This window comes from Aegilops tauschii, chromosome 5, assembly GCF_002575655.3.
Source record: "Aegilops tauschii subsp. strangulata cultivar AL8/78 chromosome 5, Aet v6.0, whole genome shotgun sequence".
NCBI classification, from domain to species: Eukaryota; Viridiplantae; Streptophyta; class Magnoliopsida; order Poales; family Poaceae; genus Aegilops; species Aegilops tauschii.
In genome coordinates this window covers 357,027,967-357,050,283 of record NC_053039.3, presented here as the reverse complement: position 1 = coordinate 357,050,283, position 22,317 = coordinate 357,027,967, and the positions used below count along the sequence as shown (strand labels likewise).

Here is a 22,317-nt window from a genome sequence, read left to right as displayed (position 1 = left end):
GCCGTACAACGCCATCCTCGGGTATCCGGCCCTGGCAAAGTTCATGGCAGTCACCCACCACGGCTACAACGTCCTCAAGATGCCGGGAAGCGGCAGAATCATCATGGTCCCATGTGAAGAGAGAGATGTGGTGTGCTCCCTTGAACGCGCCTTCCAAGCTGCAGCAATCGACGACCCCGACAACAGAAGTGAGGGCCCTCCGGAGGCCATCCCCAAGAAGAAGCAGTTGCGCCGCGCAGGACCTCAGGAGGATGGTGACGCGGCAGGAGCCTCGTCAGGATCAGCGTCCGTCCCAGGGGCGCCTCCCTCCATCGCATAGGAAGGCGCGCCCAGCGCCCTCCTCGGGCAGGGCTCGGGGGCTCTCTTCTGGAGGGCCTCAGACCTTGCCAACCTCACGAGTGAGGCGTTTGGGCACCACTTGGAGGTGTGCTTCACGGCATGTTTCCCTCAGGAGAGCACAGGGCAAGGAGTGCCCACCACTCAAGAGTTCATCACCAAGACCACTCAGGAGCTGCAAGACGCAAGAGCCATGCGCGGCGACGGCCGCTCACGAGACGCAGCTCCCCATCCAGGCGAGGATGCTGGGCTGCGTGTCTGCATCGACGTCCCAGGGCTCAACAGGGCCGCATCTCAGGAGCGCTTCTGGCCTTCGTGTGTGGGTCGCTGCGAGGGCCCGCCACACAGCTACGTTCGCATGCCCTTCGGCTTGCCGAGCGTGACGTCAGCCTATCAACGCAACATGCGGCATGTCATGGCATCTCAGGAGGCCAGGTACCACGCCGTCTTGGAGGAGATGGAGACGGTCTTCAGGGAACCTCCCGAGCCCCCAGAGCCTCCCGAGGCTTAGGGCTCCGGTGGATCATGAAGAGTCACTCCTTCGACGCACGTCTTCAGCTGCACCAACTCTACTTCGCCTACAGAACCAGGTGACATCTTCCAAGCTCGTCTAGCTAGGAGCTCCCCTCGGGCTGCATCATTCCCAGGCCACATGGGTCCGTCCCCGTGGCATGTATCTCTTTTGCTATGTCTTTAGCTTACCTTGTTGGGGGCGCCCCTCGGGCTGCATCATCCCTAAGCCGCTCGGGCCGGACCCAGTGGCATGTATCTTCCTGCATTTACCTAAGCTGGTCTGCTTTCCATACTTAACCTGCCCACAGCTGTCGCCGCCCGATCGCCGCCCACCACGGGTCTGTTCATCCTATGCAATTCGCTTGCGCGTTAAAAGGGGTGCTCCTGAGCATCACGACTCAGGAGCTCTTACTGGCTCTCCAACCCTCACCCCCTGGCCTTGCCCACGGCATCGCGACCTGGCATACCAGCGGCGGCTGAGCTCGCTCGAGGGCCGGGACCTGAGGATGTAGAGTGCTTGCATCTAACTGCCTTGCAGGAACACACAATCACCAAGACTCAAGACCAGACGCAACCCGCCTTGAGGTAGGGCCTCGTGAGTCCCGCGCTGGCTCACGAGTGCCCAGATACACCTCGCAGCCCTGCCGTGCAAGCCACGTGTCAGGGCGGGGCTGTACACGCCCCGGGGGCTCCTCCCGGAGGGGCCCCCATCCCACGCACAAGTGGAGGCACCATGCTCCGCACTGGCCGTCGACACTGCCGAGGAGTGGCTATGCCCGTGCACAAGCGGAAGCACTATGCTCCGCGCTGGCGATAAAGAACTGAGGGCGGCCCCACGGTCGTACCAACATCAAGGAGCCCAGAGCTCAGCGTCCAGCCTCACCGCAACGCCTCCCCTCGGGAGAGCCGCGCGAGGGGGATGGGCACGGGGGCTGCGCTCGGGTCACGCCCAAGCGCATGCCACCCAACCAGGTCTCCCGGACCTGGGCGTCGCGCGCCCCTCCCGAGGCCTTGGCGAGGGCAGGTATGGAAATTGTTTGCACGTCAAGGGGGACTCCTGAGCATCGCGACTCAGGATCCTAACTGGTCACGTAACCCCTCACTCCTTGGTCCGTCCTGGTCTCCGGTCGGCTCAATGTCGGTTGACGTATGCGCGGGGCCGGGCTCTGCCGACGTAGAACATTAATCTATCCTCATGAACTCTCCATATATGCTGTTTGCGCGTCAAGGGGGACTCCTGAGCATCGCGACTCAGGAGCCTAACTGGTCATGTAGCCCCTCACTCCTTGGTCCGTCCTGGTCTCCGGTCGGCTCAATGGAGGTTGAGGTATGCGCGGGGCCGGGCTCTGCCAACGCAGAGCACAAGCAAATAGGAAGGAAAACACAAAATCATGAAGCAAATATTACAAGCACATCGTCCTCATGATACCAAATGAAAACTCTAAATGCCTCCACGAGGCCTGATACATGTTGCAGGAACGAAACGGGAAGAATAGCCGCAGGAGCCCCTGGAGCGCCGGCGGCATCAGTCCGCGCGCGTCAAAGGTCGGCCTGGAGGCGACGAATTCCTCCCGATCCCTACGCTGGAACAGGGGAATGAAGGTGCTTGGCGGGTACTCCTGGTTGTCCCCAACTATGAGGCGCAGAACAGCAGCCAATTCATCGTCAGGCAAGGCCCCCGGCCTCAGGCGGGCCTTGTTTCCCTCTTCTTCAAGCTCCCACAGGGGGCGCGGCGCCTGGAGCGGGGCTACTCGTAGCGTCAAGAACTCCCTCAGGAGCATGACCCCCGTCACCTTGGCCGCCCTCGCATTGCCCGGCTTCAGGTCGGTCACCATCTGCCCCAACACTAGCTATGACCGCTCATCAGCGAGCTCCGCCTTGGGCCACCCCCCGTTGGAAGAAGGCGCCGCCGTTGGCAACGCCAGGCGTTGATCGGCACGCTTGGCATCCATCATGACCCATTTGGATCCGATGTTGTTGGCCCTCTTCCCGGTGCTCGAGATCGAGTTGGCCTTGCCGCATGCGACAAAGTTAGCTCATCCGAAAATGTGACCCTCGCTGACACGAAGGAAGAAGAAATGGCGCAGTAATGCCACGACGGCATCACGCCCAGGTACGCCTCACAGTAGTAGGCGAAGATGGACAGGAGGAGGACAGAGTTGGGATGAAGATGCAACGCCTGCAGACCGTAGTGGTCGAGGACTTCATAAAAGAAATCAGAGAAGGGAGGAACCAACCCGACAGCGATACCGCTCGAGAAGAAGGGGAAGAAGGTGCTTTCCTCGGGCTCCGGCACGTCGGAGGCAAGCCGGAGCTCGGTCGCCCCCCACTCATTGCTCTCACCCGCCGTCAGCAGGCGCACGGAGGCGAGGCTTTTCTCCGTGACGGTGGGTGCCTCAAGGGCCGGCTCATACCAAGCCGGTGCTGAGGAAGTCTTGACCTTGCGCGGTGCCATGGATTGCGGATGCAGGATGAGATTGGAGCAGATCTGGAGGTAGCGGTGGCGATGAGCAAGAAAGGGGATCTGGAGCGGGGCGAGGAAGAAGCAATGAAGGCAAGTGTTGCCTGCGCCAGCCGTTTGTCAGGTCAAGCAGTTGCCGAGGCAGCGTGGGGAAGCGAAGACGCCCACATCCAATCAACTGCCACGCGTCAACCGTGGCCGCAGGCTTTTGGGGCCCGCGGTGCTCCGTACTTGACCCTTGGCTTCGCCGCGAAGCCAAGCCCGAGCGCACCTTGGGCCCGGGGGCTACTGTCGGCATTCTGGGAATGGGGGTCCCCAGACTTGCCTGCCTGCGGCCCACGGCGTGGCAGAGCCAGCGGGCCGTACGGCCCATCTTCATCAACAAGGCATCAAAGGCCCTCGCAAGGGGCCAAGCCTCGCGAGGCGGACGACGCAGGACCTCCTCAGGAGCGGCCAAGTCAGGCAGGCTCATGAGGAGCAGAGATATCAAGGCGGGGCAAACCACACGAGGCTCTCGTGACGTGAGCCATGACGATCGGCACCAGGCGGGCGCCAGGCGAGCGCCAGCGCGCGCAGCGTCCTTGTTTCCTCTTTGGTGCTAAGGAAGCCAGTGCAGGCGAGGAGTACCGAGGCATCAGGCAAAGGTTGCCATATGGGTGCAAGAGACCAAGACCAGGAGGACGGCAAGATGGAGGTCATCGGGGAGCCCAAGACGGCGTCACCACCACAGCCTTTCGCAGGCGAAGACCACTTTTTTCAGGATAGCTTGTACTAGTTGTCCCCCTTCAAACTTGCCCGCCGTTGTTGGCTCCGTTCCCGCTCATTATTTGGGAAGAGGACCAGGGCCTCTATAAATAGGCCTAGCCACCACAGTAGTAGGCATCGGATCCAAAGACACACACAAGTCTGCAAGCACAAGAACACCTCAACGTCAGGAGGATGTTCTTCCCCCTTGTACTGTTCTTCATCAGCCCAAGAGGCAATCCACCACCACACACTCGAGTAGGGTATTACACCACAACGGTGGCCCGAACCAGTATAAATCTCGTGTCCTTCTATGCTGCGAGTTCGTCGAGTTCGTCCGCGAGATCTTAGCGAGCTAGGGCGTAGATCGGTAGGAGGGAAAGACTTCGCGTGCACCCCAGTGTTCGAACCTTAAGGGTTTGCTGGAACCCCACATCCGACACCCATTAACGATCATCATTGACTTAGACCCCCGGGTCATCTGCCTGGCCAAGATCTCACCTTCAGGTAACTCACCCCGGGTCATGTAAGCCAAATACGGCACTGTCCAATCAGGAATAGCATGAAGAGCCGCCACCAATTGTGCCTCCGGGTCAGGAATAGCAAGATCCTCCTCCGTAGGCAATTTGACAGAAGGGTTGAGCAGAACATCCAGGAACGTGTTAGGTGGCACCGGCTTATGCTGAGATCCTAACCGACTTAAGTTGTCAGCCGCCTCGTTCTTCCGACGATCAATATGCTCAACTTGGTAACCTTTGAAGTGACCTGCAACGGCATCGACCTCTCGACAATAAGCCGCCATAAGCGGATCCTTAGAATCCCAAGTACCAGAAACTGGCTGAGCCACCAGATCTGAATCGCCGAAACACCTCACCCGGCTTAAATTCATCTCTTTAGCCATCCGAAGGCCATGGAGCAAGGCCTCATACTCAGCTGCATTGTTAGTACAAGGGAACATTAACCGGAGAACATAAGAGAATTTATCACCTCGCGGGGAAGTCAAGACAACTCCAGCCCCCGAGCCCTCCAATTGCCTGGATCCATCAAAGTGAATAGTCCAATATGTGTTGTCCGTCTTTTCCTCAGGCGTTTGCAGCTCTGTCCAATCATTGATGAAATCCACAAGTGCTTGGGACTTGATGGCCGTCCGAGGCACATACTTTAAACCATGAGGTCCAAGCTCAATGGCCCATTTAGCAACCCGGCCTGTGGCTTCCCTGTTTTGGATGATGTCTCCTAAAGGAGCACAGCTAACCACAGTAATGGGATGACCCTGAAAATATTGCTTAAGCTTCCGGCTTGCCATGAAAACCCCATACACAAGCTTCTTCCAGTGTGGATATCTCTGTTTGGACTCGATAAGCACCTCACTGATGTAGTAAACCGACCGTTGAACTGGGTATTCCTTGCCTGCCTCTTTCCTTTCCACCACAATAGCTACACTGACGGCCGGCTATTAGTAGCCACATATAACAACAGAGGATCCTTATCAATAGGGGCAGCAAGAACGGGCGGCTCAGCCAACTGTTTCTTCAGATCCTCAAACGCTTGATTAGCAGCATCACTCCAAACAAAAGGATCTGTCTTCTTCATCATCTGATAAAGAGGAGTAGCCTTCTCACCTAACCGGCTTAGAGCCACAATATGACCCGCCAGACGCTGAACATCATTAACACACGCCAGCTTAACCAACGAAGTAATGGCTTTGATCTTCTCCGGGTTAGCTTCAATGCCTCTGATAGAAACCAGAAAGCCAAAGAGCTTGCCTGCTGGTACACCAAAAACGCACTTGGCCGGGTTAAGCATCATCTTGTAGACCCGGAGATTGTCAAACGTCTCCCTCAAATCATCAATCAAGGTCTCCTTCTTCCTGGATTTCACCACAATGTCATCTACATAAGCATGAACATTACGCCCAATCTGATTGTGAAGGCAATTTTGCACACACCGCTGGTAAGTCACCTGGGCACTCTTGAGCCCAAAAGGCATGGACACATAGCAGAAGGCTCCAAACGGAGTAATGAAAGCTGTCTTCTCCTGGTCCTTAACTGCCATCTTGATCTGATGATAACCAGAATAAGCATCCAAAAAACTCAAACGCTCACAACCCGCCGTAGCATCAATGATTTGGTCAATACGAGGGAGAGAAAACGGATCAGCCGGACATGCCTTGTTTAAGTCCGTGTAATCCACACACATTCTCCAAGTGCCATTCTTCTTAAGCCCCGACACTGGGTTAGCCAACCACTCAGGATGAAAAACTTCAACGATAAACCCGGCCGCTAAGAGACGGGCCACCTCTTCACCAATGGCCTTCCGCCTTTCCTCGTTGAATCGATGAAGAAATTACTTGACTGGCTTAAAATTTGGATCAATATTAAGAGTGTGCTCAACGAGTTCCCTCGGTACACCCGGCATGTCTGAAGGGTTCCATGCAAAGATGTCCCGATTCTCACGGATGAACTCGATGAGCGCGCTTTCCTATTTCGGGTCCAGATTAGCACTGATACTGAACTGCTTAGATGAGTCGCCAGGGACAAAGTCAACCAATTTAGTGTCATCCGCCGATTTAAAATTTAACGAAGGATCATGCTCTGTGGTTGGCTTTGTCAAGGACATCATCTCTGCCGGGTCAACATTATCCTTGTAAAATTTTAGCTCTTCCGTTGCACAAACTGATTCAGCATACACGGCATCCCCTTCCTCACACTCCAAGGCCACCTTGCGACTCCCATGCACTATGATGGTGCCCTTATAACCCGGCATCTTAAGCTGCAAGTAAACATAACAAGGCCTCGCCATGAACTTAGCATAAGCCGCCCGCCCAAACAGAGCATGACAAGGGCTCTTGATCTTGACCACTTCGAAAGTTAAAGTCTCAGACATGGAATCATGCTCATCTTCAAAGGCAACTTCCAAAGATATCTTACCCACTGGGTAGGCTGACTTACCCGGCACCACACCATGGAAAACAGTGTTTGACGTCTTAAGATTCTTATCAGTCAGTCCCATGCGACGGAAGGTCTCATAATAAAGTATGTTAATGCTGCTACCTCCATCCATGAGTACCTTAGTAAATTTATAGGCCCCAATCTGAGGCGTCACCACCAGAGCCAGGTGACCCGGATTATCGACCCGGGGCGGATGATCCTCACGACTCCACACAATAGGCTGCTCTGACCATCGTAAATAACGTAGCACCACCGGCTCAACAGCATTGTCAGCTCTCTTGTGAAGCTTTTGATCCCGCTTACACAAACTGGTGGTGAAGACATGGTATTGCCCACTATTCAGTTGCTTCGGGTTGCTCTGATAACCAGACTATTGCTGCTGCTGATTCCCCTGATTATTCTGCTGGTTGTAACTACCTTGGTTGCCGTGGCCTTGAAACCCGGAATTTGAACTGCCGCCTCCATGACCCGCACCATGAGAGCCGGACCTTGAACCACCGTTTGGGCCATGGTTGTGTTGGATGGACTCCCTAAAGCTTCTCATTATGCTGCAATCCTTCCACAGATGAGTAGCCGGCTTCTGATCCGTTCCGTCTTTCGGACATGGCTGATTTAATATTGCATCAAGGTCAAACCTTGTCCCTTGAGCCGGCGGTCCCTTACGATGCTGGTTATAATTTCGCGCACCGGTGTTAGCCACAAAATCATCAGCCTTGTGCCTACCGTTGCTGCCCTGATTGGTAGGGTTGTACTGCTGTCCCTTCATGCCGCTACTCTTCTTTCCCTTTCCAATCTTTCATCCTTAGAGTCGGGGTCCTTGGTACCATCAGAGTAGGCATACTTAACAAGAGCCGCCATAAGCTCCCCCATGTCGTTGCAATGACGCTTATGCCGCCCAAGCTTCTGCTTGAGTGGAATAAAACGGCAATTTTTCTCCAACATTAGAACCGTTGAGCCGACGTTGATGTTATCTGAAGAATGTATGATAGTCGAGACCCGGCGCACCCAGCTGGTCGTTGACTCGCCTTCTGCTTGAACACAAGAAACCAAATCCATGATCGACATAGGCTGTTTGCATGTATCTTTGAAATTCTGGATGAACCGGGCCTTCAGCTCTTGCCATGACCCAATGGAATTAGGCGGCAGCCCCTTCAACCAAGTACGAGCCGTCCCTTCCAGCATCATGGTGAAGTACTTAGCGTACACAGCCTCACTAACATCTAGCATCTCCATAGCCATCTCATAACTCTCAACCCAGGCCTCAGGGGGCTGATCTGCTATATAAGTGGGCACCTTGCGAGGGCCTTTGAAGTCCTTCGGCAGACGCTCGTTCCGTAGAGCCGCCGTTAGACATGGCACACCGAAAGCTCTCGAATTTACACCCGCCACCACTGAAGTCGTCGGGTAAACCGGCGCGTGCTGGTGAGTCGCCAGTTGAGCCGCCAGCTCGGCCTCCCGGCGCGCTCTGCCCTGGTCCACCAAATCCTGTGCATTGGCACCATTGCGCGCTGGGTCATGTCCATGAGGTTGGTTACGACACCGCTCAGTACTCGAAACTGCTGGCGAGTCAATGTGCCTACTGTAGCTCTGGCTTGGATGAGGGGTCGAGTGAATCCAGTCACGACTATAGGAATAAGCCTGCTGTTGTACCAAAGCCGTTTGAAGAAGCTCCCTGGCCCTTCGGGTTTCAACCGCCGTCGGAGTCTCACCCTCGACTGGCCGAGCCGCCAATCGCGTAGTGATACGTCTCCAACGTATCTATAATTTTTGGTTGTTCCATGCTATATTATATTCTGTTTTGGACATTATTGGGCTTTATTATACATGTTTATATTATTTTTGGGACTAACCTATTAACCGGAGGCCCAGCCCAGAATTGCTTTTTTTTTGCCTATTTCAGAGTTTCATAGAAAAAGAATATCAAACAGAGTCCAAACAGAATGAAACCTTTGGGAACGTGATTTTTGGAACAAACGTGATCCAGAGGACTTGGACCCTACGTCAAGACATCAACAAGGAAGGCACGAGGTAGGGGGCGCGCCTACCCCCCTGGGTGCGCCCACCACCCTCGTGGGCCCCACGTTGCTCCACCGACGTACTTCTTCCTCCTATATATACCTACGTACCCCCAAACTACCAGATACGGAGCCAAAAAACCTAATTCCACTACCGCAACCTTCTGTACCCGTGAGATCCCATCTTGGGGCCTTTTCCGGAGCTCCGCTGGAGGGGGCATCGATCACGGAGGGCTTCTACACCAACACCATAGCCTCTTCGATGATGTGTGAGTAGTTTACCTCAGACCTTCGGATCCATAGTTATTAGCTAGATGGCTTCTTCTCTCTTTTTGGATCTCAATACAATGTTCTTCCCCTCTCTTGTGGAGATCTATTCGATGTAATCTTGTTTTGCGGTGTGTTTGTTGAGACCGATGAATTGTGGGTTTATGATCAAGTTTATCTATGAACAATATTTGAATCTTCTTTGAATTCTTTTATGTATGATTGGTTATCTTTGCAAGTCTCTTTGAATTATCAGTTTGGTTTGGCCTACTAGATTGATCTTTCTTGGAATGGGAGAAGTGCTTAGCTTTGGGTTCAATCTTGCGGCGTCCTTTCCCAGTGACAGTAGGGGCAGCAAGGCACGTATTGTATTGTTGCCATCGAGGATAACAAGATGGGGTTTATATCATATTGCATGAGTTTATCCCTCTACATCATGTCATCTTACTTAAAGCGTTACTCTGTTCTTATGAACTTAATACTCTAGATGCATGCTGGATAGCGGTCGATGTGTGGAGTAATAGTAGTAGATGCAGGCAGGAGTCGGTCTACTTGTCTCGGACGTGATGCCTATATTCATGATCATACCTAGATATTCTCATAACTATGCTCAATTCTGTCAATTGCTCAACAGTAATTTGTTCACCCACCGTAATACTTATGCTCTCGAGAGAAGCCACTAGTGAAACCTATGGCCCCCGGGTCTATTTTCCATCATATTAATCTTCCAAGTCTTAGCTATTTTTATTGCCTTTTATTTTACTTTGCATCTTTATCATAAAAACACCAAAAATATTATCTTATCATGTCTATCAGATCTCACTCTCGTAAGTGACCGTGAAGGGATTGACAACCCCTTTATTGCGTTGGTTGCGAGGATTTATTTGTTTGTGTAGGTGCGAGGGACTCGTGCGTGGCCTCCTACTGGATTGATACCTTGGTTCTCAAAAACTGAGGGAAATACTTACGTTGCTTTACTGCATCACCCTTTCCTCTTCAAGGGAAACCAACGCAGTGCTCAAGAGGTAGCAAGAAGGATTTCTGGCGCCGTTGCTGGGGAGTCTACGCAAAAGTCAACATACCAAGTACGCATCACAAACCCTTATCTCCCGCATTACATTATTTGCCATTTGCCTCTCATTTTCCTCTCCCCCACTTCACCCTTGCCGTTCTATTCGCCCTCTTTTCCGCTCGCCTTTCCTTCGCCATGTCGGAACCAAAAAGAGCTGGGGGTTCTCTCCCGAGCTTTAGTGCTTTGGACAATCCTTCTGTTCTATCTAAACTCATAGATAATGCTATGGAAAAACCTGCCGGAGTTGTCAATGAGAGTCCTAATAATTTTGATGAAGATGATTCCGGAATTTTTCGTTATTTACCTGATGAATCTTTGAAAGATGCTTGGGATAGACTATTAAGGATCCGGGCTAACTATGTACCCCAATACCAAATTGAAATTTACTTGAAGAGCTTTTATGTTGCCCTACCTTCTTCGTTTAAGCATGTCTTAGGTTCTATATTTGAAGAAGGATTTCTTGAAGGGGATGTCGTAGATACTTATGAAAAGATGAAAACCATATTTGGGCACCCCATGAATGAGAAAGTTGAATCTACATCTCTTTTGCTCTCCTACCAAAATGAATCTATCAAATAGATAAAAGCTAGCCTAGATGCAAATTTCCGCAACGTGCTTAATCTTTCTTCTACCACTAATGGCCACGTGCTTTATCAAAATAGAAAGATTAATTCCATAGATAACAAGTTTGCTCTTTTCTTCCCTAAAACCAAAGATGGCAATACCTAGATCTATCCTTGCTTTTATGCCTAGCTAGGGGCGTTAAACGATAGCGCTTGTTGGGAGGCAACCCAATTTTATTTCAGTTTTTTGCTTTTTGCTACTGTTGAGAAATAAATATTTGATCTAGCCTCTGGTTAGATGTGTTTTTATGTTTTAATTAGTGTTTGTGCCAAGTTTAACCTATAGGACCTTCTTGGATGATAGTTATTTGATCTTGCTGAAAATTCCAGAAACTTTCTGTTCACGAAAAATAATTGTTAAATATAACCAGAACGTGATAAAATATTTATTCCAATTGCTGCTGATCAATAAACAAATTATCCAGGTCGTCCTATTTTGGCTGAATTTGTTTAGTTCCAGAAGTTTGCGTTAGTTACAGATTACTCCAGACTGTTCTGTTTTTGACAGATTCTGTTTTTCGTGTGTTGTTTGCTTATTTTGATGAATCTATGGCTAGTAAAATAGTTTATAAACGATAGAGAAGCTGGAATACAGTAGGTTTAACACCAATATAAATAAAGAATGAGTTCATTACAGTACTTTGAAGTGGTGTTTTGTTTTCTTTCGCTAACGGAGCTCACGAGATTTTTTGTCAAGTTTTGTGTTGTGAAGTTTTCAAGTTTTGGGTGAAAGATTTGATGGATTATGGAACAAGGAGTGGCAAGAGCTGAAGCTTGGGGATGACCATGGCACCCCAAGATAATCTAAGGACACCTAAAAGCCAAAGCTTGGGGATGCCCCGGAAGGCATCCCCTCTTTCGTCTACTTCCATCGGTAACTTTACTTGGTGCTATATTTTTATTCACCACATGATATGTGTTTTGCTTGGAGCATCTTCTATGATTTGAGTCTTTGTTTTTTAGTTTACCACAATCATCCTTGCTGTACACACCTTTTGAGAGAGTCACACTTGATTCGGAATTTGTTAGAATACTCTATGTGCTTCACTTATATCTTTTGAGCTATATAGTTTTGCTCTAGTGCTTCACTTATATCTTTTAGAGCACGGCGGTAGATTTTTTTTATAGAAACTATTGATCTCTCATGCTTCACTTATATTATTTTGAGAGTCTTAAAATAGCATGGCAATTTGCTTTAACTAAATATCATGAGAAATTTGATACTAGATAATTGTTTTGAGATATAAAGGTGGTAATATCATAGTTGTGCTAGTTGAGTAATTGTGGAATTGAAAAATACTTGTGTTGGAGTTTGTGATTCCCGTAGCATGCACGTATGGTGAACCGTTATGTAACAAAGTCGGAGCATGAGGTATTTATTGATTTTCATCCTTTGTGTGGCGGTCGGGATCGCGCGATGGTTAACTCCTACCAACCCTTCCCCTAAGAGCATGCGTAGTAGTACTTTGCTTCGAGGGCTAATAAATTCTTGCAATAAGTATATGAGTTATTTATGACTAATGTGGGTTCATGGATTATACGCACACTTACCTTTCCGCAATTTTCTAGCCTCTCCGGTACCGTGCATTGCCCTTTCTCACCTTGAGAGTTGGTGCAAACTTCGCCGGTGCATCCAAACCCCGTGATATGATACGCTCTATCACACATAAACCTCCTTATATCCTCCTCAAAACAGCCACCATACCTACCTATTATGGCATTTCCATAGCCATTCCGAGATATATCGCCATGCAACTTTCCATCGTTTCATTTATCATCACACGCTCCATCATTGTCATATTGCCTTGCATGATCATGTAGTTGACATTGTATTTGTGGAAAAGCCACCATTCATAATTCTTTCATACATGCCGCTCTTGATTCATTGCATATCCCGGTACACCGCCGGAGGCATTCACATAGAGTCATATTTTGTTCTAAGTATTGAGTTGTAATTCATGAGTTGTAAGTAAATAAAAGTATGATGATCATCAATATTAGAGAATTGTCCCAAGTGAGGAAAGGATGATGGAGACTATGATTCCCCCACAAGTCGGGATGAAACTCCGGACTAAATAAAAAAAGAGGCCATAAAAAAAAAGAGAAAAGGCCCAAATAAAAAATGAGAGAAAAAGAGAGAAGGGACAATGTTACTATCCTTTTACCACACTTGTGCTTCAAAGTAGCACCGTGATCTTCATGATAGAGAGTCTCTCATTTTGTCGCTTTCATATACTAGTGGGAAATTTCATTATAGAACTTGGCTTGTATATTCCAATGATGGGCTTCCTCAAAATGCCCGAGGTCTTCGTGAGCAAGCAAGTTGGATGCACACCCACTTAGTTTCTTTTGTTTGAGCTTTCATACACTTATAGCTCTAGTGCATCCGTTGCATGGCAATCCCTACTCCTTGCATTGACATCAATTGATGGGCATCTCCATAGCCCATTGATTAGCCTCGTTGATGTGAGACTTTCTCGTTTTTTGTCTTCCCACATAACCCCTACCATTATACCTTATTCCACCATAGTGCTATATCCATGGCTTGCGCTCATGTATTGCGTAAGAGTTGAAAAGGCTGAAGCGCGTTAAAAGTATGAACCAATTGCTTGGCTAAAACCGGGGTTGTACATGATATGAATATTTTGTGTGGGGAAGATGGAGCATAGCCAGACTATATGATTTTGTAGGGATAACTTGCTTTGGCTATGTTATTTTGATAAGACATAATTGCTTGGTTAGCATGCTTGAAGTATTATTGTTTTTATGTCAACATTAAACTTTTATCTTGAATCATATTAAATCTGAACATTCATGCCACAATAAGAAGAATTACATTGAAATAATGCTAAGTAGCATTCCACATCAAAAATTCTGTTTTTATCATTTACCTACTCGAGGACGAGCAGGAATTAAGCTTGGGGATGCTTGATACGTCTCCAACGTATCTATAATTTTTTATTGTTCCATGCTATATTATATTCTGTGTTGGACATTATTGGGCTTTATTATACACTTTTATATTATTTGTGGGACTAACCTACTAACCGGAGGCCCAGCCCAGAATTGCTGTTTTTTGCCTATTTCAGAGTTTCATAGAAAAAGAATATCAAACGGAGTCCAAACGGAATGAAACCTTCGGGAACGTGATTTTCGGAACGAACGTGATCCAGAGGACTTGGACCCTACGTCAAGACATCAACCAGGAAGGCAAGAGGTAGGGGGCGCGCCTACCCCCCTGGGCATGCCCTCCACCCTCGTGGGCCCCACGTTGCTCCACCGACGTACTTCTTCCTCCTATATATACCTACGTACCCCCAAACTACCAGATACGGAGCCAAAAACCTATCCACCGCCGCAACCTTCTGTACCCGTGAGATCCCATCTTGGGGCCTTTTCCGGAGCTCCGCCGGAGGGGGCATCGATCACGGAGGGCTTCTACATCAAAACCATAGCCTCTCCGATGATGTGTGAGTAGTTTACCTCAGACCTTCGGGTCCATAGTTATTAGCTAGATGGCTTCTTCTCTCTTTTTGGATCTCAATACAATGTTCTCCCCCTCTCTTGTGGAGATCTATTCGATGTAATCTTCTTTTGTGGTGTGTTTGTTGAGACCGATGAATTGTGGGTTTATGATCAAGTTTATCTATGAACAATATTTGAATCTTCTCTGAATTCTTTTATGTATGATTGGTTATCTTTGCAAGTCTCTTTGAATTATCAGTTTGGTTTGGCCTACTAGATTGATCTTTCTTGCAATGGGAGAAGTGCTTAGCTTTGGGTTCAATCTTGCGGTATCCTTTCCCAGTGACAGTAGGGGCAGCAAGGCACATATTGTATTGTTGCCATCGAGGATAACAAGATGGGGTTATATCTTATTGCATGAGTTTATCCCTCTACATTGTGTCATCTTACTTAAAGCATTACTCTGTTCTTATGAACTTAATACTCTAGATGCATGCTGGATAACGGTCGATGTGTGGAGTAATAGTAATAGATGCAGGCAGGAGTCAGTCTACTTGTCTCGGACGTGATTCCTATATACATGATCATACCTAGATATTCTCATAACTATGCTCAATTCTGTCAATTGCTCAACAGTAATTTGTTCACCCACCGTAATACTTATGCTCTCGAGAGAAGCCACTAGTGGAACCTATGGCCCCCGGGTCTATTTTTCATCATATTAATCTTCCAACACTTAGCTGTTTTTATTGCCTTTTATTTTACTTTGCATCTTTATCATAAAAATACCAAAAATATTATCTTATCATATCTATCAGATCTCACTCTCGTAAGTGACCGTGAAGGGATTGACAACCCCTTTATTGCGTTGGTTGCGAGGATTTATTTGTTTGTGTAGGTGCAACGGACTCGTGCGTGGCCTCCTACTGGATTGATACCTTGGTTCTTAAAAACTGAGGGAAATACTTACGCTACTTTGCTGCATCACCCTTTCCTCTTCAAGGGAAAACCAACGCAGTGCTCAAGAGGTAGCACCCACGCGCGCGACGGGACAGGGCAACGCGCTGGGGCCCGCGGCCGCGCGCCCTCGGCCCACGCGCGCGGATTTATTGCAGCGTCCACAAGTCAGTTGCCATTCTCGAGGCAGTTATTGCGCGTACGTGCGCAGTTATTGCTGGGAAGTGGGAAAGCCGAGCGCAAACGATCCCACTCCCCGACGTTTCGAACCATGGCTTATAAATTGGGGCGAGGAGGGGGCGGCGGAAATCATTCTCGCTCGCGCTCCTTGCCTTCGTCTTCCTTCCTCTGCTTCTTGCGACCGCCGCGGATCGCGACGCCCGTTGATTTGAGCAGAGCTTTGTAGCCACCTTCTTCTTCCTTCTCTCGTGTCTTTGTCGATGGCGCTGCCTTCAGGCTCGTGGATGGGCTCGACCATCACCCTCGACGACATTGCTTACCTCCGCACCACCAGGCGCCTGCCGGGGGCGACGGAGGTCGCTGCGCGCCTCCCGCAAGGCAAGCGGGAGCCGCGGCCCGAGGGCATGGAGTGTGTCATCTTCTTCCCGCACTTCCAGCGCGGGTTCGGGCTTCCCGCGAGCGGCTTCTTCCGTGACTTCCTGGAGTTCTTCGGGCACCAGCCCCATCATCTGGGCATTGGCGCCATCGTGCAGCTGTCGGGCCTCGTCACCCTCTGCGAGGGGTACCTGGGGTTGAGTCTTCGATCGACCTCTGGGTACGCTTCTTCTCCCTGAAGCAGCAGGGGCCGAAGGCCGGGGAGATGTTCGAGTGTGGCGCCGCCGTCATCTCCAAGCGGTCGGGCGCTGACTGCCCGAAGATGCCGCTGGAGGATTCTGCCAAGAAGTGGCAGAATTCTTTCTTCTATGTCCGCAACCTCAGCACGGGCCGCATTAACTTGCCGCCCTTCATCAACTTGCCGCTGAGGGAGAAGCAGAACTGGGGGTACTACCCAAGCATCCGTCGTAGGAGGTGCTTAACCTGTGTGAGCGGGTGTCCGTGATGAGGGAGCGGGAGGGGCTCACCGGCACCGACCTCATCACCGCCTTCATCGTCCGCCGAGTGCTGCCGCTGCAGCAGCGCAGCCACCTCATCGGTCAGATGACCGGCCTTCAGGACCCCAACCGCATGGCGGACTTGCGGCTGGCGGCGGACCAGGTCGCGCACCGGGTTAACGACATCACCAAGGCCAACCTGCGGGATGACTGGCAGTTCAGGAAACCCCGTACATCCGCGTGAACCCGGCACCGATGGTGAGTCCTTGGCCTCCATATTTCGCTGCTGCTTATCTTCTTATCCGCCTCGACGCGACGCGGGAGGTGCTTCTGAACGCCATCCGGCATCCTTACGACCGAGCGCGGGCGCAGTTGGTGCGCGTCGCCTCGGAGGAGCCCGAGGCCCACGGCGGAGAGGAGGAGGCGAGCTCCGACACGGGCGCAGGGCGCCGAGTCAGTAAGTCTTGTGTTTTCTTCTTGAGTTGTCGGTCGTGGGACGGCATTGTTGGTGCTGACGTGAGCCGTTGGTGTAGTGGCGTCGGGTGGAGGAGGCGGCGGTGCGGCCGGAGCTGGGTCGTCTCGGGGGGCGCCGGCGGTGAGGCGGCCGCACGGGAAGGACAGCATCACGCCGCGGGCCCCGACCGCGAAGCGCGCGGCGGACCCAGCTGGGGCTGCGAAGCCGCCCGCCAAGAGAAGGCGCGCCGCGCCGCAGGACAGGGCGACGAGGTCCGCCATTCCGGTGGTGCCGGGGTGGGTTTCTTTTTGGCTTGAACTGAGTTGCCGAGTGGCTCTGCTTGGCCTGTATTTAGTTTGTCTTCGGTTTCAGGTCACTGATCTCGCTGGTGCTGGCGGCGGTGGATGCGGCGTCCGTTGAGGGTGCCGCGTTCCGGAGGAGCCGGTCTGGCACCGTCGACCGGGACGAGGGGGAGGAGGAGCAGGCGGATTCAGACCTCGGTCTGGACCCGACCGACGCCGAAGGCCTGGCCTGGAGGGACCGGAACCGGGCTGAGGCGGAGCTGGAGGCGGCGTCGACCCAGGCCTGGGTTTGTGCCGCGGCGACGTGGGCGCGAGCCGGCAAGGAGCCGGCATGGCCGGAGATGCCGGCGGGGACGGTGGCGGGGGCGACGGTCTTCGTGCCATCGTTGGAGGGGGAGCACGGTCGAGCTGGCTGTGCGGACGTAATGGACGTCGACTGGGAGGTTGTGGTCGTTGGGGACGACACCCCGCCGCGGACCTACGTGGTCGAGCGGGAGGGGGCCGACGGAGGCGGCAGTGACGTCGTCTTTGGGGAGGCGTCGCGGATGGCGCCGGAGGGGGCGGCTCGGACACCGACGAGCGAGGCGCCGCCGGTGGTGGGGCCGCAAGTCATTCTACCCATCTAGCCGGCGTCGATGCCCGAGAGGGCGCCGGAGAAAGCGCCAGAGAGGGCACCGGCCTCACGGCAGGCGGCCAGCGGGGAGCACGCCCTTGTGCTCAGGCCGGGGGGTCGTCGGTCCGCCGGGTCGCAGCTGAAGCGGAGCGGGACCGGCGAGGGCTTCTTCAGGCCTCCAACCCAAGAGGAGGCGGCGATGGCCGCCGTGACCCGGCGCCTGCGAGGGCGGACGGACCGGATCCAGGCCTTCGCCCAGGCCGAGGTGGAGGCGACGCAGGAGCTGGAGCGCGCCGTGTTTGTAAGTTTTCTGCTTTTTCTTTTTTCATTGCTTCTTCTTTGTGGGGGCGCGCCAGCGCACCCACTGGGTGTAGCCCCCGAGATTCGGGCCAACTGCGTAGCAGTTGGGTCGAATTTTATCTTGCTGGCTTGTATTGATCGTTGCTTTCTGCAACAACTGGCCTCCTACCGGGTCGACGTCTTCAACCGACTCCTTGAGACGCACCGACATCTCAAGGAAAGGCTCGCCGTCAAGGAGGAGGAGCTCCGCGCCGCGGCAGGTACTTTTCTTGCATGCTCTTTTTTAGTGGGGGCGCGCTAGCGCACCCACTGGGTGTACCCCCGAGATTCGGCCAACTGCGTAGCAGTTGGGTCGAATCTTAAAGTAGTACTTTGCTTCTGAGTCTCTCTTCTGCAGCCGAGGTGCTGTCTTGGAGGACCCGGCTGATTCGGGCCGGCTTCCATTACGACCGGCTCGTTGCCGACGTCGGTCAGCTTGGAGCCGAGGCATAGTGGGCGAGGGCGGAGGCGACGGGAGCCCGGCGGGCGCTCGACGAAGCTAGCCAGCTGCAGGAGCAGCTGGCGGGCGACAAGGACCGTCTTGAGGCCGAGGTGGAGCGCCTCAAGGCGGAGTCCGCCAAGGTTGTGGAGGCGCGGCAGGCCCTTGCCGAGGCGGACCAGCAACGCGGCAAGCTGGCCGACGACAAGGGGTAGCTCCAGGCCGAGGTGGAGCGCCTGAAGGCGCTGGTGGCCACGGCGGAGGACACCCGGCAGGGGAGACCCGGCGCCGCGAGGAGGCCGTGAAGGCGGCCGAGGACAAGGACGCCGAGCTGAAGGCGGCCCTTGCCAAGGTCGTTGATCTGGAGAAGATGCTCCAAGAGTGTGACCGCACCATCCCCGGGAGCGGCACAGTACGTTGCTCGAAGTGCAGCACCTGGAAGAGTCCTTCTCCAGTAAGTGCTTTCCTTTGGTTTTGTTGTTGCCGGGTTGGGACTCCAGCTTCTTGTTCTTGGTGACTTTTCTTCTGACTTGCTTTTCTTTTCGACAGGGGCCTTCCTGAAGACGCGCCAGCTGGCGGAGGAGGCGGTCCGCTTTCAGCGTGACCCGCAGTGGATCGTCAGCTCCGGGACTTACCCGTGGGTGGCCTGGACCTTCCCGGAGATCATGACCGCCGCCGAGGCCCGTCTGCGAGTCTTGAGCGAGCAGATGGAGCGGCTCTCCGAGGCCGGCGCGGCGATGACTGCAGCCCTCTGGCCGGGTTCCGTCGCGCCGAACAGCTTCACACGGCTAGCGCGATGGTTGGAGGCGGGGCCGGATCGGCTCCATGACTGGTGGGTTTCCGCCGCTCGTGCTGGCGCCGACATGGCGCTCAGGTCCGCGATGTCTTGGCATCCGGACCTGTCGCTGGACGCGTTGATGGGCCATCGAGCCGGCTCGGAGAGGAGGATAGCGGCACCTCAGCGGACCCGGGAGCTGCGCGATCCGGCGGCGGGAATGCCTGATTTTTAACTCAGTACAAATTTCTGTTGCGTAGCAGGTCCACCCACCCACTGGGGGTTAACTGGGTGTAATGAACTTTGGCCTTGGGCCTGTTTCTTAATTTATGATGTATGAGCTTTGTGAATGTTGGCACTTTTGCTTTTCGTTTTTTCGAGCCGTTTTCCTGCACTATCCCCTCCCGGGCTTCTCCCCCGCGAGTCTGACGGCTGAGGCTCCGGTCCGTGACAAGGGGTTCAGCCTTTTGAGAAGAGCGTGCAGTACTTAGGCTTTCGCAATGTTGAGCGCAAGCGAAAAATCCACTGGTCCAGCTGGCGGCAATCCGGCGGGGCCAGGTTGGCGAGCAGCTGGTCGTGCGGCAACTTAAAGTGGCGAGGCCGGGTTGCGTGACCCAGCGGTATGTAGAAACTTCGTGGATGTCTGCGTTCCTGCTTTTCATTTTTGGAGCCGTTTTCTCACAACTTTTCCCCCTTTGGGTCCCCCCCCCCCGCGCGAGTCTGACGGCCGAGGCTCCAGTCCGTGACAAGGGATTCAGCCTTTGGGAGGAGCGTGCGATACTTTGGCTTTTGAAACGTTGAGTGTGAGCGAAACACCCACTGGGCCGGCTGGCGGCGATCCGGCGGGGCCGGGTTGGCAATCAGCCGGTCGTGCAGCAATTGAAAGTGGCGAGGCCGGGTTGGGCGACCCGGCAGTTCCTGACTTAGTGTTCGTGGCGCACTGGTGCATTGGTCTCATCTCCTTGCCAGCCAACAGCCGAAGCCGGTTCTGCGGCTTAGGGCGAAGTGAGAGGCCGTGGCGATCCAACGCATCAGGAGTTGCTAAGGGGAACGGCGGGTGGCCAAGCCGGCCAGCCCCCGAGCCCCGGGGTCGAGCGAGTCGACCTGGTGGTCGGGTTGATTTAAGAGGAAAGTAATGCACAAATGTAGGAGACACAATAGCTTGGTCGGAAAAGGGCAGCCCCTGAGCATCGTTCGGGGATCCCATAGTTTTCAGATGATTACAAAAGGCAGCGATACATACGTGCACACGGCTAACTGTAAAACGGGCGGAGGAGCTCTGCAATTCCATGGCCAGGTTGTTTCTTCGCCGGCGGTGTCCCTCTTGCGCGTGTTTGTCTTGCGGGCGTCGATGAGGTAGTATGCGTTGCGATCGCACAAGGCCTTACTGACAATGAAGGGTCCCTCCCATGGACGAGGTCTCCCTCCCGAAAAATGAGGGGCTTGATCTTCTTGCTGTGGTAATGCCTCGGGCCTTGCTGGTAGATGGCTGAGCGACTGTGCGCTAGGAGACGTGGTTCTTCGAGCAGGTCGACGCGGTCTTCGCGGGCTTCCTTGGCTTCGCCTTCTATGTACATCGTGACTCGCGGCGAGTCAAACTCGACGTCGGTCGGGATGACGGCTTCTGCTCCGTAGACGAGGAAGAACAGGGTGAACCCGGTCGACCGGTTTGGCATGGTGCGGAGACTCCAGAGGACGGCCGGCAACTCGTCAAGCCAACTGCCGGGTGAATGGATGAGCGGCTCGACGAGTCGCTGTTTGATGCCGGATAGGATGAGGCCGTTGGCCCGCTCGACCTGGCCCTTGGACTGCAGATGCGCGACGGAAGCCAGGTCGAGGTGGATGCCGGAGACGGAGCAATATTGCACGAGCCCGCCCTTGGTGAAGTTGGTGCCGTTGTCCGTGATGATGTTGTTCGGCATTCCGTAGCGCACCGCGATGTCCTTGACGAATCGAACGGTCGTTGGCCCGTCCAGCTTCTTGATCGGCCTTGCTTCGATCCATTTGGTGAACTTGTCCACCGCCACCAGCAAATGCGTCATGCCGCCTCGAGCGTCTTCAAGGGTCCCACCATGTCGAGTTCCCAGATCGTGAAGGGCGAGGCGATCGGGATGGTCCGGAGCGCCGACGCCGGCTGGTGGTTGTGCTTGCTGAAGCGCTGGCATTCCTCGCACTTGAGGACGAGTGACTCTGCGTCTTCGAGGGCCGTGGGCCAGTAGAAACCATGGCAGAAAGCCTTGGCCACTAGGGACCGCGAGGCGGCGTGGTGCCCGCACTCGCCCTGGTGTATATCGAGGAGGATCTCAATGCCCTTGTCTTGCTGGATGCAGCGTTGGAATACGTCGGTGGAGCTACTCTTGACGAGCTCGTTGTTGATGATGCTGTAGGCGGACACTCGGTGCTGCACTTGCCGAGCTTCGGTCTCATCCATGGGGAGGACCCCGTTCTCCAGTAACTCCGAGATTAGCAGGGCCCAGGATGGTGCCGTCACCACAGCGAAAACGAACACCATTTCGGGTTCTGGGACGGCAGCCCCCGAGCCGGGTTCGGCAGTCTTCGGAGCGGGTTAAGGGGCGGCCGGGTCGGGTGGAGCAGTCCCCGGGCCGGGTTGAGGAGCGGCCGGGTCGGGTGGAGCAGTCCCAGGGCCGGGTTGAGGCGCGGCCGGGTCGGGTGGAGCAGCCCCAGGGGGATTGAGGCATGGTCGGGTCAGGTGGAGCAGCCCCCGGGCCGGGTTGAGGCGCGGCCAGGTCGCCCGGGACGTGGATGGACTCGGAGTCCGGAGACGGCTTGACGGACGACTTGTGCAGATGTTCGAGGGAGACGCCGGATGGAATGGACTGCCGGGACGAGGCGATCTTGGCGAGCCTGTCGGCCGCCTCATTTTCTGCGCGCGGGATGTGGAGGAACTCACAGCCCGCGAAGAATCCGGACAGCTTCTG

At 53.5% G+C, this 22,317-nt stretch overlaps 1 protein-coding gene across 1 annotated transcript; it reads right to left on the bottom strand.

Moving 5' to 3' along the window:
• Positions 1–19,772: 19,772 nt before the first annotated feature.
• LOC141022861 (uncharacterized) lies at positions 19,773–21,300 on the bottom strand. The gene is made up of 2 exons (XM_073499134.1): positions 21,035–21,300; positions 19,773–19,842 (listed from the first exon to the last, which is right to left on the bottom strand). Exons 1-2 carry the CDS (start codon positions 21,298–21,300, stop codon positions 19,773–19,775), a joined length of 336 nt encoding a protein of 111 aa, XP_073355235.1.
• Positions 21,301–22,317: the final 1,017 nt, after the last annotated feature.